The sequence below is a fragment of the Saccopteryx bilineata genome, chromosome 10, assembly GCF_036850765.1.
Source record: "Saccopteryx bilineata isolate mSacBil1 chromosome 10, mSacBil1_pri_phased_curated, whole genome shotgun sequence".
NCBI lineage: Eukaryota > Metazoa > Chordata > Mammalia > Chiroptera > Emballonuridae > Saccopteryx > Saccopteryx bilineata.
The window spans coordinates 9661373-9675019 of NC_089499.1; the positions used below are offsets into that span (position 1 = coordinate 9661373).

The 13647-nt window shown below is 49.8% G+C and overlaps 1 protein-coding gene across 1 annotated transcript in view; it reads left to right on the top strand.

Annotated features, from left to right (window-relative positions):
- Positions 1-8296: 8296 nt before the first annotated feature.
- Positions 8297-13647, top strand: part of CDCP1 (CUB domain containing protein 1) — a 46275-nt gene continuing 40924 nt past the window's right edge. Inside the window, exon 1 of the mRNA XM_066244879.1 lies at positions 8297-8520. Within this exon, the coding sequence (XP_066100976.1) occupies positions 8439-8520 (82 nt within the window). The 5' untranslated portion in view covers positions 8297-8438. The remainder of the gene's footprint in view (positions 8521-13647) is intronic.

The following is a 13647-nucleotide window of genomic DNA, read 5'->3' on the forward strand; positions in this document are numbered from 1 at the left end:
CATATAAAATATCCCCCAAAAGTTACACTATGATTTGGTACAGAAACAGGAAGTTGGCACAGGCACAGAAAGGCACGGAAATAGGGCAGCAAGACAAAAATTTTAACTGTAGAGCAGCAAGTACTTCTCCTTAGAGAAATGATGCAATTCCGTATCTCTTGGCAAAGCTATATACCCAAGTGCTATGGGACTTCAGAAAGGACGGAGGAGAAGTAGAATTAGACGAAGCCGTTTGTCACTGAGAAGTGTGCAGGAGAGCGAGCCACACACCCAGCCACACAAGGGAGGTAGAGGAAACTGCTGGCCCCCGGGATAGGTGAAGGAAACACCCAAGTCACTAAACAGAAGCCCCCAATGGGACAGGCGCCCCTGCTCCCAAGGCTGCCGGAAGCACGCCAGACATCCACCTGTCAGAGGAGTCCCGCTGACTTTGACTGGACTTCTAGCAAAAGACGATCTAACAGAGGAAAGAATAAAACTGAGTTTGGTGAAAAAGGACGAGGCTAACATGACCTTGGCATTCTCCAGCTTGCCTCAAAATTATACTGACCTCAATGTAGAAGTTCCAAGTGGTAAGGGAAGCAATGTGCTTCTTTCTTTCCTTCCTCCTTCCTTTCTGTTTCCCTTCCTTTCTTCCTTCCTTCCTTCCTTCCTTCCTCTCTCCTTCCCTCCCTCCCTCCCTCCCTCCCTCCCTTCCTTCCTTTCTTCCTCCCTTCCTTTCCTGTACATAAAATGATGGTGTGTCTTACCATGCTGGTATCATTGATTGGCTGAAATCCACTATCTATAATGACCCATCTTCATTAGGAACTATTTTGATAAGGTAAATCCTGAGGAATTTAAAGGTGTTGGAACTGAGGCAACACAATGGGTGTCAAAGCTGCTATGGTCACAAAAAGGAGACAGTTGCTGCCTCCTGGCAGAAGTTCACCACCCTACCCTGCAGTGGTCCCGCTGGAGAAAATCAGCCATGAGTTATTAGATCAGCCTCCAGACTCAACTACAAGTATATAGGAACCATCGAGAGCAAAGAAACATGTTAAGTCACAACCAGACTCTGAGAAACATTGCAGGACAAGTGCCCTGGTTTCTTCAACAAATAAGTATTGAGAAAAAAAATAAGAGAGATGCAGTAAAGTCTAGAGTTTAATTAATAGTCGAATGCCAGCATTAATTTCTTAGTTTTGGACAATGTATCATTGTATGTAAGGTGTTAGCATTATAGCAACCTGGGTGAAGAGTACTGTACATGGTGTTTCTCATACCATCTTGGCAACTTTTCCACAAATATAAAATTATTCCAAAATAAACAGTAGATTTTATTTAAAAAGGCATATCAACAAATTGCAGTACATGAGCCATGTTTTGTTTTGTTTTGTTTATTCATTTTTAGAGAGGAGAGAAAGGAGAGACAGAGAGAGAGAAGAGGGGAGGAGCAGGAAACATCAACTCCCATATGTGCCTTGACCAGGCAAGCCCAGGGTTTCGAACCGGCGACCTCAGCATTTCCAGGTTGATGCTTTATCCACTGCGCCACCACAGGTCAGGCATGAGCTATGTTTTGATTTTGATTTAAACAACTAAACTATTAAAAATGTTACTGATGAGACAGTTAGAAAGTTGCGCACTGCATAGATAGTTGATGTGATTAAGGCATCATAACACATTCAGTTGTAGGTGTGATAATGGTGTCGTTACCATAGGACCCAGCAATCCCACTTCTGGGTGAATACACAAAAGAATTGGAAGCAGGAACTTGAACAGATATTCGCACACTCATGTTCGTAGCAGAATTATTCACAATAGGTAAACGGTGAAACAATCCAAATGCCCACTGATGGATGAACAGATAAACAAAATGCGGTGTATTCATACAAGGGAATATTACTCGGAAGGAAATTCTGACGCATGCTACAACACGGATGAACCTTGAAGACATTGTGCTGAGCGAAACAAGCCAGACACAAAAAGACAAATATTGTATGACTCCATAGTATGTGGTACCTATTTAGGCAAATTCATAGAGACAGAAAGTAGAAGGGTGGTTGCTAGGGGCTGGGGGAGGGGAAGATGGGGAGTTGTTTAGTGGGGACAGAGTTTCCTTTGGGGAAAATGAAAAAGTTCTAGAGACGGATGGTGGTAATGGCTGCACAGCAATGTGGACGAGCTTAATGCCACTGAACCCGTACACTTGAGAATGGTCAGAATGACCCATTGTAGGGTATGTTTATTTTGCCACACAAAAAAATAAGACTTCCAGTCTTTTAGGGAAACCTACTAAAACATTCTGAAGATGAAATGATATGCTCTCTGAAATTTGTTTCAGATAATACAGGAAGTGGGAACAGTGGATGGTGGGGAGAGGACTGGGCAGAGGTTTTCTACTTGGGGGTCCATGGTCCTATTTTTCTCTACTTTTGTGTATGTTTAAAGTTTTACATAAGACAAGAAATCCCAGTGACAAAGGAGATGAGGCCAGTCCCAGTTTCCCCACTGCTCCTCACTCAAGCAAACGGGTACACTGGCCAGGCCAGCAAAGCCACGGTGCCCATCGCTGCACGGCAGGTGCCGCAGCAGAGGGAGGGGGTCAGAGCTAACGTGTGGATGGGACAGAGCGGAGGTCTGCCCGGAGGAGTGCATTTGAGCCACCCAAGGATATGGGGTCTTCACCCATTAAGTGACTGTGGTGGGGGAGGGAACACCAGGCAAAAGCAGAGACCGATGCTTCCATGTTGCTTGGTTAACCCTGTCTTTGCCAGGCCGAGCTACCCCGAAATCTCTGACGGGCCTGATCAGCCCAGTCCCAGCCCCAGCCCCAGCCCCAGTCCCTCCCAGCTCCGGAACCAGTCCTAGGCAGGAGGGAAGTTTCAGAGCCTCAACCCATAACCCTTCCCCCCCTCTTCCTTCTGAAGCCTTCCCCCTGTCACCAGACCTGGTGTTCAAAGGTGGAGACGTTGGCCAGTCTGGGGAGGAACGTTTCAGCAGAGCTCTGGGGTGGGGGCCAAGCTGCGAAGGGCCGAGTGGCAGCCCGGGGGGTGGAAGGAGGGGAGCACGGGGACTCCCGCTGGCCACCCAGGTGTACTGGCAGAGCTGGACCAGCACTTCTTAGGAAGGAGAGCTTATGGGCTCCCAGGTGGCCACCTGGCTTCCGCTCTGAAAGTCACGTGCAGTGTGACCTGTCTCGTCCCTTCTCTGCGACTCCATCCAGCGGGAGGTGGCACTCGGATGAGTTCCAAGACCTCCAGCCCAATGGCTGTATGAGTCCGTTCCCTCTCCAGGAGGAGAAGAGCCCTGATTAAGACTGTTTTCCTCCCAAACTCCACGTGAAAACAGAAGAGAAAGAAGCAAGGCTGGCAGGCAGGCAGGCAGGGGCCTGACGTGGGCATGGATCATATCCGAGGGTGGTGCTCTCGGGGAAGGGCAGGGCCTGGCCCCTGCACCCTGCGGGCGAGTGACTTACACACGTCCCCAGCTCCACTTTTCCCCCACTGGCCCCCTGACCTTTGACCTTGACTTCCTAGGTGGCACGATTTGGGGAAGTGAAGGAGTTTGGTTGCCCGGTCTACACATAACTTTGGCCGGATGCTCGCTGCCTTCTGGAGACTTCCCGAGTCCTGCAGAACCACATTCACTCAGCCCCCACCCACAGCTGCCCCTCGGGACATTTCTACCGTGTCTTACTTATCCTCGGACTGAAATTGCACCACGTGGTTGCCCGTGGGGCAAAGTAAGTCATCCACAGGAACACCTACCTCTCTCAGCCCCAGACCACACCAGCTCCTCCATTTCTAGGTTCCCAAAGGGGCCTCTCTCCCCACACCACGACGGAGTCCCTTCCTCCCTCAGTGAGGAGCTGGCATTGCCCAGACGGGCAGGGCTGTTCAGGCACCAAAAGGATCTCCACTGTGTTTGACTTGTCTAACTGCCTGGCAAGCCAAGTCTCAGAGAGGCTGCCTGATTCAGACAGATGTTCCTCCCACCCTCTGTTCAAGCCAGATGACACCCAGGCCCACCAGACACTGGCCAATCTCCTCATCTCAAGAGCCTCGTGGCCAATCCCACGAGGCCAGGGTGGCTGCCAGACACCTGGCCTAAGTCACAACGACCTCATAATGGGAGCCAGGGGCCCCACCCTTTTCTAAATGAACTGTGTGTGCATTCTTTCTCTCGGGGTCCCTCATTTCAAGGGGCGCCCCAGGCTCAGCCAGCCGAGTTGGCTGGGCAATCCACGCGTTCATCGGCTAGTGAACCCAGTCAGGGCTCAGCTATGTGTTGACCGCTGGCTGTGCACCCAGCGCAGTTTTCAGCATCCAGAACATCAAGATGAGTGAAGCAGAGACAACGTCCCGCCTAGGGAGCTGACACTTCCATGCTGAATGAGACTGTGAAGAAGTTTGTCTCCAGTCTTCTCTTTCTAGAGCTCTTCCCTCCAAGGCTTCCACCCCTCCCAACCCAAAACCCACTCTTTCATGCCAACCCCCTTGGCAAAGGCCATCTCAGCCAACTCTGTTGTGCATTTGCTGTGTGCTAAACGCGTCACGCAGATTATCTCATTGATCTTTCCAACACCCTATGGAGGATGCCCGGCATAGCCTCGGTTTATGGTCGAGGAAACTGAGGCACATCGAGGTGAATGAGTTACCCAAGCCGGTGAGTTGTAGAGCCTGTATTCGAACCCAGGACACCTGGCGGCAGGCTCGGTAGTTGCTGAGCCATCACACCTCACCAGCTCACTGAGGTCAGGTTCCTGTTTGCAGTGCATCACCTGGGTCTGCTGTCCCGCCAACATCCCACAGCACCCAAACCAATCCCCTACGCTTGCCTTAATGAGGTTCAAGTGACTGGAAGCCCAAAGCACAGAAGCTTCAAAAAGCAAAGCTTCTGTCTCTCGTGTAGCAATCCAGGCAGGTGTCAGGACTGGCGTGTCACCTCCCGGAGCAGGCTCCTGGTCTCTGGTTGCTCAGCTGCGTGAGGCACAGGCGCATTGGAGAGCACAGGTCTGCGGACGTGCATGGTGTGTGCGTCTCTGCCTAACACCTTGATTATTTCAGGATCTCATCAACAAAAGTAACGGCTTCGTTCGCTTTTCCTCTCTCCGTCTGTTCACTCGGGAGGGATCCCCCACCACGATCCCCGGCCACACACGCCACACACTTGACTCAGTCTAGACTCCGGGCACTCTAAGACAGTGCACATCACCCGGGAAGATCCTTGCTTCTCCCTTGGGCTGGGTCTTGTGCTTCCTATGTCCAGAGGCAGGCCCACCATGAAGCTAAGAAAGCTCCAGTGTCACTCTACAGCCCCTTCCAAGGGCATGTGCTCACCCGGTCGGTGCTCCTTGTAAAATTTTCAAAGACACATATTTGAATTGCAAAAAAACTTCTCCCTTCCCCCCACCTTCCCCCCAACATGCTCCCTCATGCAATGCAGCACGGAGTAGCTGTGGGCATTTTGGGATCAGCTGCAGGGAAGCTGAATTGGGGATACATTTAATTGGGGTTCGGTGGGATATATTTACGCAATTTGTAGTCACTTTCCTTTGCAGTTAAGTCATTGCTTGTCCTGATGTTGAAGTAGTGGCTTCCAGGAATACTTCTCTCAACCACTGGCCTGACTCACGCAAGACCAGAGGTGGTATCACATTATGAACCGGCCGTGCAGGGCCTAACACCAGAACCATGTAGGCAGCAGGGGAGGAGGAATCAAGTTTGACATGGGTAGAGCCAGTTTGTGGAAAATTCTCCCAATGATAGAAACTAAAGTGTTAAGCAGACCATTCAGTTTTCTATAAAGGCTTATAATGCACGAGCCTTATCAAAAACAAGGGGGTTTGTTTTTTTGGTGGAGGGGTCAGGAATAAATGGATAATGCAGCATGTAAAATTATAAATGTACCATACTATTTTGTTCCTTACATTTCATAGGAGTCACACTCATAGAATTTGTAAGAATTCCTGCATTTGTAGGCACAACACTACAATGTTTCTAGGAACAATGAACATTTCTGTGTGTGAGTTCATATGTGTTATGCCTCTAAATAAATCAGGACTGCATCTTAGTTTATCCGATGCATCTTCTCATGATGAAGTCTGGCAGTTCCAGAAAAAAACAACACCTGCATCAGCGAGGGAAAATGACCTGAAGAACTGAATGCTATCGACCTGTACCACTGCATTATAGTAAAGATAATAAGTTATTTTTCTGAATTTTGTGACGTCTGTGATATTTTCCAATTTTTTTCAAAGTTGTAATTTGTTGGGATTTCTTTCTTCATTCTAAATAAACCTTAAAAACCATTCTTCACACCTGGTTTTCTATTTGTAACTCTGTATTCTTTTCCTTCAGTTCAGCCTCATCAACCTGTAGCCACTCCTCTCTGTGTTTCATACATTCCTGTTTTAATGGAACACATGCTCCAATGCTGTTAATATCTTCCTGAGAAAAGGTGTGTGAGTTTGTTGTTTGAGGTGTTTTTCCTTGTTTTTTGTTTGTTTGTTTTGATTCTTGTTTTAGATCTTGGGTGTCTAAAAGTGCCCTTTTTCTATACCCTCCCACTCACTTGGTAGATTGGCTGTGTTTTATATTGGAAAACAGTGGTGTTCTGAACACCAGGGAAAGGGGCTGGGGTACAGAACACCTGCTTAGCATTAGGAAAACAGACAAAAGTTTGCCTCCACTCTCCTGGCCAACATCAACATTTTCAAAGGGTGTCAGATTTTCTTGAGATTTCTTTCTCTTGAATGAATTTGCCCTCAATTCCATGGGAGAACCAAGTGCTTCCTTACTTTTTTCACCCTCCTCCTTCCCTCTGGGACTCCATTTCCCCATCGATCTGCCTGATGGAGAACGTGGACTAGAAGGTACACCCTGGGGCCCTCCAGCTCACAACTCAGTCCCTGTCATAGGTAGAGGCCAGGAGGGGTCATGTCCCCATCTAGACATCTCTGCCTCCTTCGCTGACTGGGAGCTCCCTGTTCGCAGATGTTTGCTCTACTCTTGTCACTGAGGACACAGAGAAGGAAGGGAACGAAGCTCCTAAGAGATGATTTCTCACCCTTGTTCACAACGAGAGTAGGAGCAGCCTGGGGAGGCTCAGCTCCACCAAGAATTAAACAGAAGTTGGGACTGAACGGTAGGCGGATGCTTTGCACATCTGGTTCATGTCCCAGCCCTTCCAGGTTGTTCCGGATGATCCTGACCCAGCCTCTGGCTGCCCCGGGGCACAGGCAGGTCTCAGAGGGCCCATGGAGTCATGTGGGCTAAACCCCAGAGTCCATAAAGCACCCATTGCCTCTCCCTGTGGCCCTGTGGCCTTGAACTTGGTGTGTGGCCTACAGGATGGAAGGAGAAACCACAGAGGCCAGAGACAGAGGCACATCTGCAGCTGGGAGGAGGGAGAGGAAAAAGTGCCATTCATTTTCTCAGCCCAGCAATTGGCCTGAATGCCGCCTGCCTGTACCACACACACTACTCCACTCATAACTGAGAAAGGTGCCCCTGTGGACCCGCTGAGGTTTCTTCTCTTGGCCGTTTCCAGCCTTGTGCATTTGTTCGTTCATTCTTCAAAAATTTAACAAAGCAAGTCCATTTGTAGAAAACCCACCCTGTGCTGTCAAATCCTGCCTCTAGCTTACTCACTGGCCCAGAGACCTTGGGCGGGTTGTAATGCAGCCAGTCTGTTCCCCCTGTAATGTAGAAGGGTTGCTGTGAGCGTTAGAAATACTGCCGGGAAGTCCAGGGAGTAGGTGGCCGGCTCGCAGCAGGGGCACCGGCTTTCATGGCCAGTGCACCTCCGCCCAAGTCAGGTAGCAGAGGAGAGAGCACGGAGGAGGAAGCCAGGGCTGGGTGACCCACTAATATTCCCGTTTAAAATGGGGAACACAGTGGCCTTCTCCTCCGGAAAGCACGCCAAGCGTGACCACCATGCCTTCTGCTTCTCTCTTTTTTTTTTTTTTTTAAACAGAGGGGAGAGAGAGAAAGGGGAAGAGAGTAGGAAGCATCAACTCATAGTAGTTTGCTCTCCGTATGTGCCTTGACCGGGCAAGCCTAGGGATTCGAACTGGAGACCTCAGTGTTCCAGGTCAATGCTTTATCCACTGCGCCACCACAGCGACCGCCATGCCTTAGACGAAATGATCTGATCACCCTCAGCCTTGAGAGGGAGGACTAGACCGGGAAGGTGGCCACAAGTCCCAGCATCTGGGCGGGCAGAGGCAGGTGCTGAAGCAGGAAGGGGAGGAGGGGAGAAGGGAGGGGACAAGTCCGGCCAGCTCGAGCTCCCGCGGCGCAGGGCGGAACCTGGGCGGGCCCGCTGCGCGCAGGTGAGAGAACCGAGGAGGAGCGCCCCGCTGCCGGTGCCAGGCTCCGGCGCCCGCGGCTGCCGCCCCGAACCAGGGGCCACAGTCGCTTTCCTCTTCGAGGCCGAGGCGCCCGGCAGCCATGGCCGGCCTGAACTGCGGGATCACACTCACTCTGCTGGGGGTCCTGCTGCTGGGAGCCGCGCACCTGCCGGGAGGAGTGGGTGAGTGCCGGGCTGCGAGTGCGCGCGCCGCAGAGTGGCCGCGGTGGCCGGCAAGTGGGCGTCAGCCGGGGAAGGGACAGAGAGGCGCGGGGCCGGAGGATACAGAGTTGGGGCGGGAGCAGAGCAGTCGGGGTGCACAGACGGCGCGGGGTCCCCGAGACCGCTCGATTCCGGGGCGCGCTGCCTGGGGGCACGGCGGCCGTGCCCTCCAAGATTCCGAGCGACCTCGCCCTGGGCGCCAGCCGCGGCACGTGGGAGTGTCCCCGCGCTGGGAGCCCAGCGATCGGGGCAGCAGCCCGGCGCGGATCGGGAAAGGAAAAAGCGCCTGGAAGCCGAGCGCGGGTACCTGCCCGTGGTGGCGCGCCACGCGCTCTGGGGCTGTTTACCTGGATTATCGGGGGCTCCCGCATGGGGAGGGAACTTCTCTCTGGCCCCTTTCTACCTCCTCTCCTGGGTCAGGGAGAGGTGCAAGGAAACAGGGGCTGGGTGTTGGGATAACCCACCGGATCGCCTTGTCCCGTTTCCGCACGCTTCACGCTCGCTCGCTGAAGTTCAGGACCAGGAATAGAAAATGAAAGCGCCAGGGAGAAAACCGCGGAGGCTACCACGCCTCCCGTCCCCGGCTCCCCGCACCGGGCGTAGTGGACTTTGACCACAGAAGGGGGTCGGCAGAATCCGGCGCCCCCGCTGTGTGCGTGAATTTCGAGTCTTTCCGGTTGGGGGAGGGACAACCAGATCCGAGCTGCCGGTGCCTGCGAGGAGGTGTCCCGCGGACGCTGGAACTGTTGAAACAGTCAACCTGGTTTCTTGTAAGAACTTGATTTGAGGCCTTTCCTGAGCCTAGCACAAGTTTTGTGTTTTGTAAAGAGCTGTCCAGGAAGCGATTTGGGGTCTTTGATTACTCTTTGCTGAACCTAAGAGGGTGTTAGTATTTGGCACGTAAGTAAATCAGGGCAAATTATATTCAGGAATAAAACTGAGCCAGCGAAGAGAACATGGGCGTTTCGGTAACAGCTGTCATTATAAATCCGAGACTGGAAAACTTCCTGGTTCCTTTTCTGCCCAGGAGCTAGAACATTTTAAGACATAGTTTTAAAAAAATATTGTGAACATAATTATCGTAATTCAAGACTGAGTTTTCAAGATTTCCTTTGAAGAAAAAAACCAGTTTAAAAATAAAAGAACAATTTTAATGTATGAATGCCTCCTTAATATACTGATTACAAAGCAAAAATAAATAAATAAAAATAAGAAAAGAGTAGTTTAGCGAATGAAAATGTGTGTGAATGTATGTGTGAGAAAAATGTGTGCACAGCCCACTTGGGAGCTGAATTAAAATTCTGGGAATTGTCTGAGATGTTTCCGGTTGTCCGTGATAACAGTTGAGAAGTCATCCAGTAAGAAGAATACGGTTTAATCAAGGCATTACTAATGACAAGAACAACAGCTGGTCCTGAACTGGCTTCTGTTGCCATCTGATTTCTCCCCGTGGCCCCGGGAGGCTGCCGCCTGGGCTCCCAGAGCTTGGGTGTAGTCCTCTTCCCAGTAAGTTCTCTACTGTGGGAACTGTGCCCCATGGTTTGGTGTGTAAATACAAGGAAGCCTAGGAACTCCCATTTCATGTTCTTAAATCCTTTCTCTGGTCTCAGAAACCGGCCCTGTGAGGCCACATTGCAGGCGGAACTGAGGGCCATGCCTTCGTGGTTGGCATAGTCACCTAGTACATCTGCTTTGCCTCAAGTCTCGGGTTTGGTCTCACCCATGGGGGCCTTTGAGAAGTTACTGGAGTCTGTCCTGAAAGGAAAGAGAAAGACAGAGAGAGCCGTGGCACTCTTAACAAAGACTCGGCAGAGGGACAATGAAGTTGGCCTCACTGTGTAGCTGCAGAGTAAAGGGAAATTTGCTTCTTGGTGTGGTGCGTTTGTGTGAGTTTGGTATTCCCACCCGCTCCCCCACTTCCAAGAGTGAAGGGCTGGTTTAGCTGCAGTTATGGCCTTGTTACAACCTCAGCTTAGTGGCTTTCCAAGAACCACTTAGATACCAGGGTCTGGGTCAGTGACCCCATTCTTGCCGCCATTGTTTCTTGCCAGAAGTGTGAGCAGATCTCCAATGATGTGTGCCCTCACCCTGGGCGTGTGCTTGTCACTCTTCACGTGCAAATGAGCTGTGCAAATGAGGAGCTGCCAGCTAGTGTCTGGAATGTGTAGCTGGGAGGACTGATGAGTCCCCCCTCCCCTGTACCCCCACAGGTTTGCATGACTTAGAGTCAGATGCTGCAGTATCACCTGTGATGACTGTACCCTGCCCCACCCCCTAAAACTCATTGGTGTGTGTGTGTGTGTATTTTTCTGAAGTGAGAATAGGAGAGGCAGTCAGACAGACTCCCACATGCACCTGACCGGGATCCACCCGGTATGCCCACCAGGGGGCGATGCTCTGCCGCCCATCTGGGCCGTTGCTCTGCTGCAACTGGAGCCATTCTAGCACCTGAGTTGGAGGCCATGGAGCCATCTTCAGCGCCTGGGCCAACTTTGCTCCAATGGAGCCTTGGCTGCGGGAGGGGAAGAGAGAGGTAGAGAGAAAGGAGAAGGGGAAGGGTGGAGAAGCAGATGGGCGCTTCTCCTGTGTGCCCTGACCAGGAATCAAACCCGGGACTTCCACATGCCAGGCCAACGCTCTACCACTGAGCCAACCGGCCAGGGCCTACCCCAAAACTCTTCAAGAGGTTCTGCCAGGCTTCAATGCAGAGGGAGTTGAAAACAATATTTTAACTGTTTTAGGTAATATATAGTTATTTTATAAACATTGGCAATAAATATAACCTCTGTGAGCAAATCACTCTGGTCATATTGGTGCACAGTCTGTGTGTGTTTGTGTGTTTGTGGGGGGAGTGTGTGTGTTTAAAAATCAAATATGGGACCATCCCATTATATGGCTCTAACCATTCCCTTTCTGTTGTACATTTAGGTTGCTTTTCATTTTTCCTACAAGGGATAGAACACGTCCAACAATAGAGGACTGCTTGCATCAATTCTGATAGGTCTGTTCAGTGAAAAGGCATTAAAAATTATGTAGCACAGATTCTGTAAAGACAAGACACGTTGTTACCTTTGTGTCAAGGTCATAATATAGCATAAGTTGGATTATCCCATTTTGATATGTCAAGAATGTGTTCTTGTGGTTATACTGTTCTGCACATTCTTGACTATTTTGTTTGGCTGAAATTCTGAAAACAGAATTGCTGAGATGAAGAGAGCCCTGGCCTGGCAGCTTGGTTGGTTAGAGCATCCTCTTGAAGTGTAGAGGTTGCCGGTTCAATCCCCGATCAGGGCACATGCAGGAATAGATCTCTCTCTCTCTCTCTCTCTCTCTCTCTCTCTCTATATATATATATATATATATATATATATATTTTTTTTTTTTTTTTTTTTTTTAAAGACTAGAAAAAAATAAAAGTGTCAGGGCTTCGGGTGCCTGTTTCCGTGCTGCCCCGTGGGGAGCTATCCTGTCGTCCTGGTGCACATTGGCACCAGCAGCGTGTGAATGCGTTTCCCACGATCTTCAGGCCGTCACCATTGTTTCTCCAGCATCTATGAAAGAAGCATTTCCCTTCCCTTAGTTCAGCGAGCAAGGTCTGAACAATGTTAGTGGACACTCAAGTACCTTAGGAGTGGCTCACAGTCCAGCCTCACCTACAACTGTGCTCAGCAGTGCTGACCGGGCTTGGATGTAGGGAGGGGGGAGGGGAAGTGTGCAGAGCGTGCTGGTCAGAAAGATCGGTGACTGAGGTCAAGGTGGGTGGCGCAGTGAGGGATGACAAGACCCCCAATAGAGAAGACCCATAGCTAAAGCGCTGGGGGATTAAGAAAAGTTCACACCCTTTAATTCTCATTCTAAATTATAAAAATTATCCCACAATCAAGTTATTTCAAACCACTTCCTACAACTTTGTAATTAGCCCATCCCCTTCTCTTAGGCAGCTGGTGACATTCCAGCCAGCCAGGCAAGGAGAGCCAAGACTCCCCCTCACCTCACCTCGATGCAGCCTTGGGTTTGCAGTCAGTACACCAGTGTTTTAAAATAATTGTCATAGCTACTACTTGTCATAGCTGACACAGCGAACATCTACTCTGTGACAGGTGCTTTTCTGAGCATTTTACAGAAGACATCACTTCCAGATCGCCAAACCGCTTACACTGCCTTACAGGGTTCTTCCCAGTCACTTTCCGTGAGCTGACTTATAGAACCCCCGTTGTTAGACTCTCAGGACACCTCCACTTCATCCTGACACTCTACCTGTTGTATTTGCGATGTTAGTCGCACTTCTTCACATCATTTTGTTTAAAATGTTGCGTTGTGTTTGGAGACATAAATATATCCTTCCTAAATAGATGTTGGCCAAAAATAACTTTGGAGCATGAAACATCAGGTCTACAATTACTGAATAATAAAGGCTAAGCTGTTTTCTCCTGAGAAAAAGTAAATTGGGAAGGTGACCTTGCGTAGACCTGGTAGTCATTAAGCTCTCTGTCCTCAAGCGAGTACTCTTAGGAACCTTCCTGCATGGAGAGGCACAGAGAGGCTGAGGTCACCTGCCCAGGGCTACCCAGCTGGTAGGTAGTGTAGTTGAGGTGGCAGCCCAGGGAGTCTGACACCAGTGCCCCTGCCCCTTTGCACAGTGGGACTCCTGAAAACAGTGCTTGCTAGCCTTAGAGGCCGTGTCTGCACTCAGGACATTTTTATTTTTTTAAATCAACATTTACTGAGTGCTGTGTTCAAATTTGTTCTAGGGATGTGTATATGTTTCAAATTTTAAAAGACAGTTTTAAAACTGTATTTAGAAAAAGAATTACCTGTACACAGTAACAAAAATTCAAATAGTACAAAATGGTGCAAGGATAAAAGTGTATCCCCTGCGACCTCTGACCCCAGACCTCCTCCCAGAAGGAGCCATGGTTTCTTCCGAGCTATCTACACATGTAGATGTTTATGAATACCTTCTTTTTTTTTGTTTTGTTTATTATTGTGTTGTAAATTTTCCATTGATTTGAGAGGTAGAGAGAGAGAGAATGAAAGGAAGGTAGAGGGGAATGGAGGGGACATAGAAAGAAAAGCATCAAATCGTTG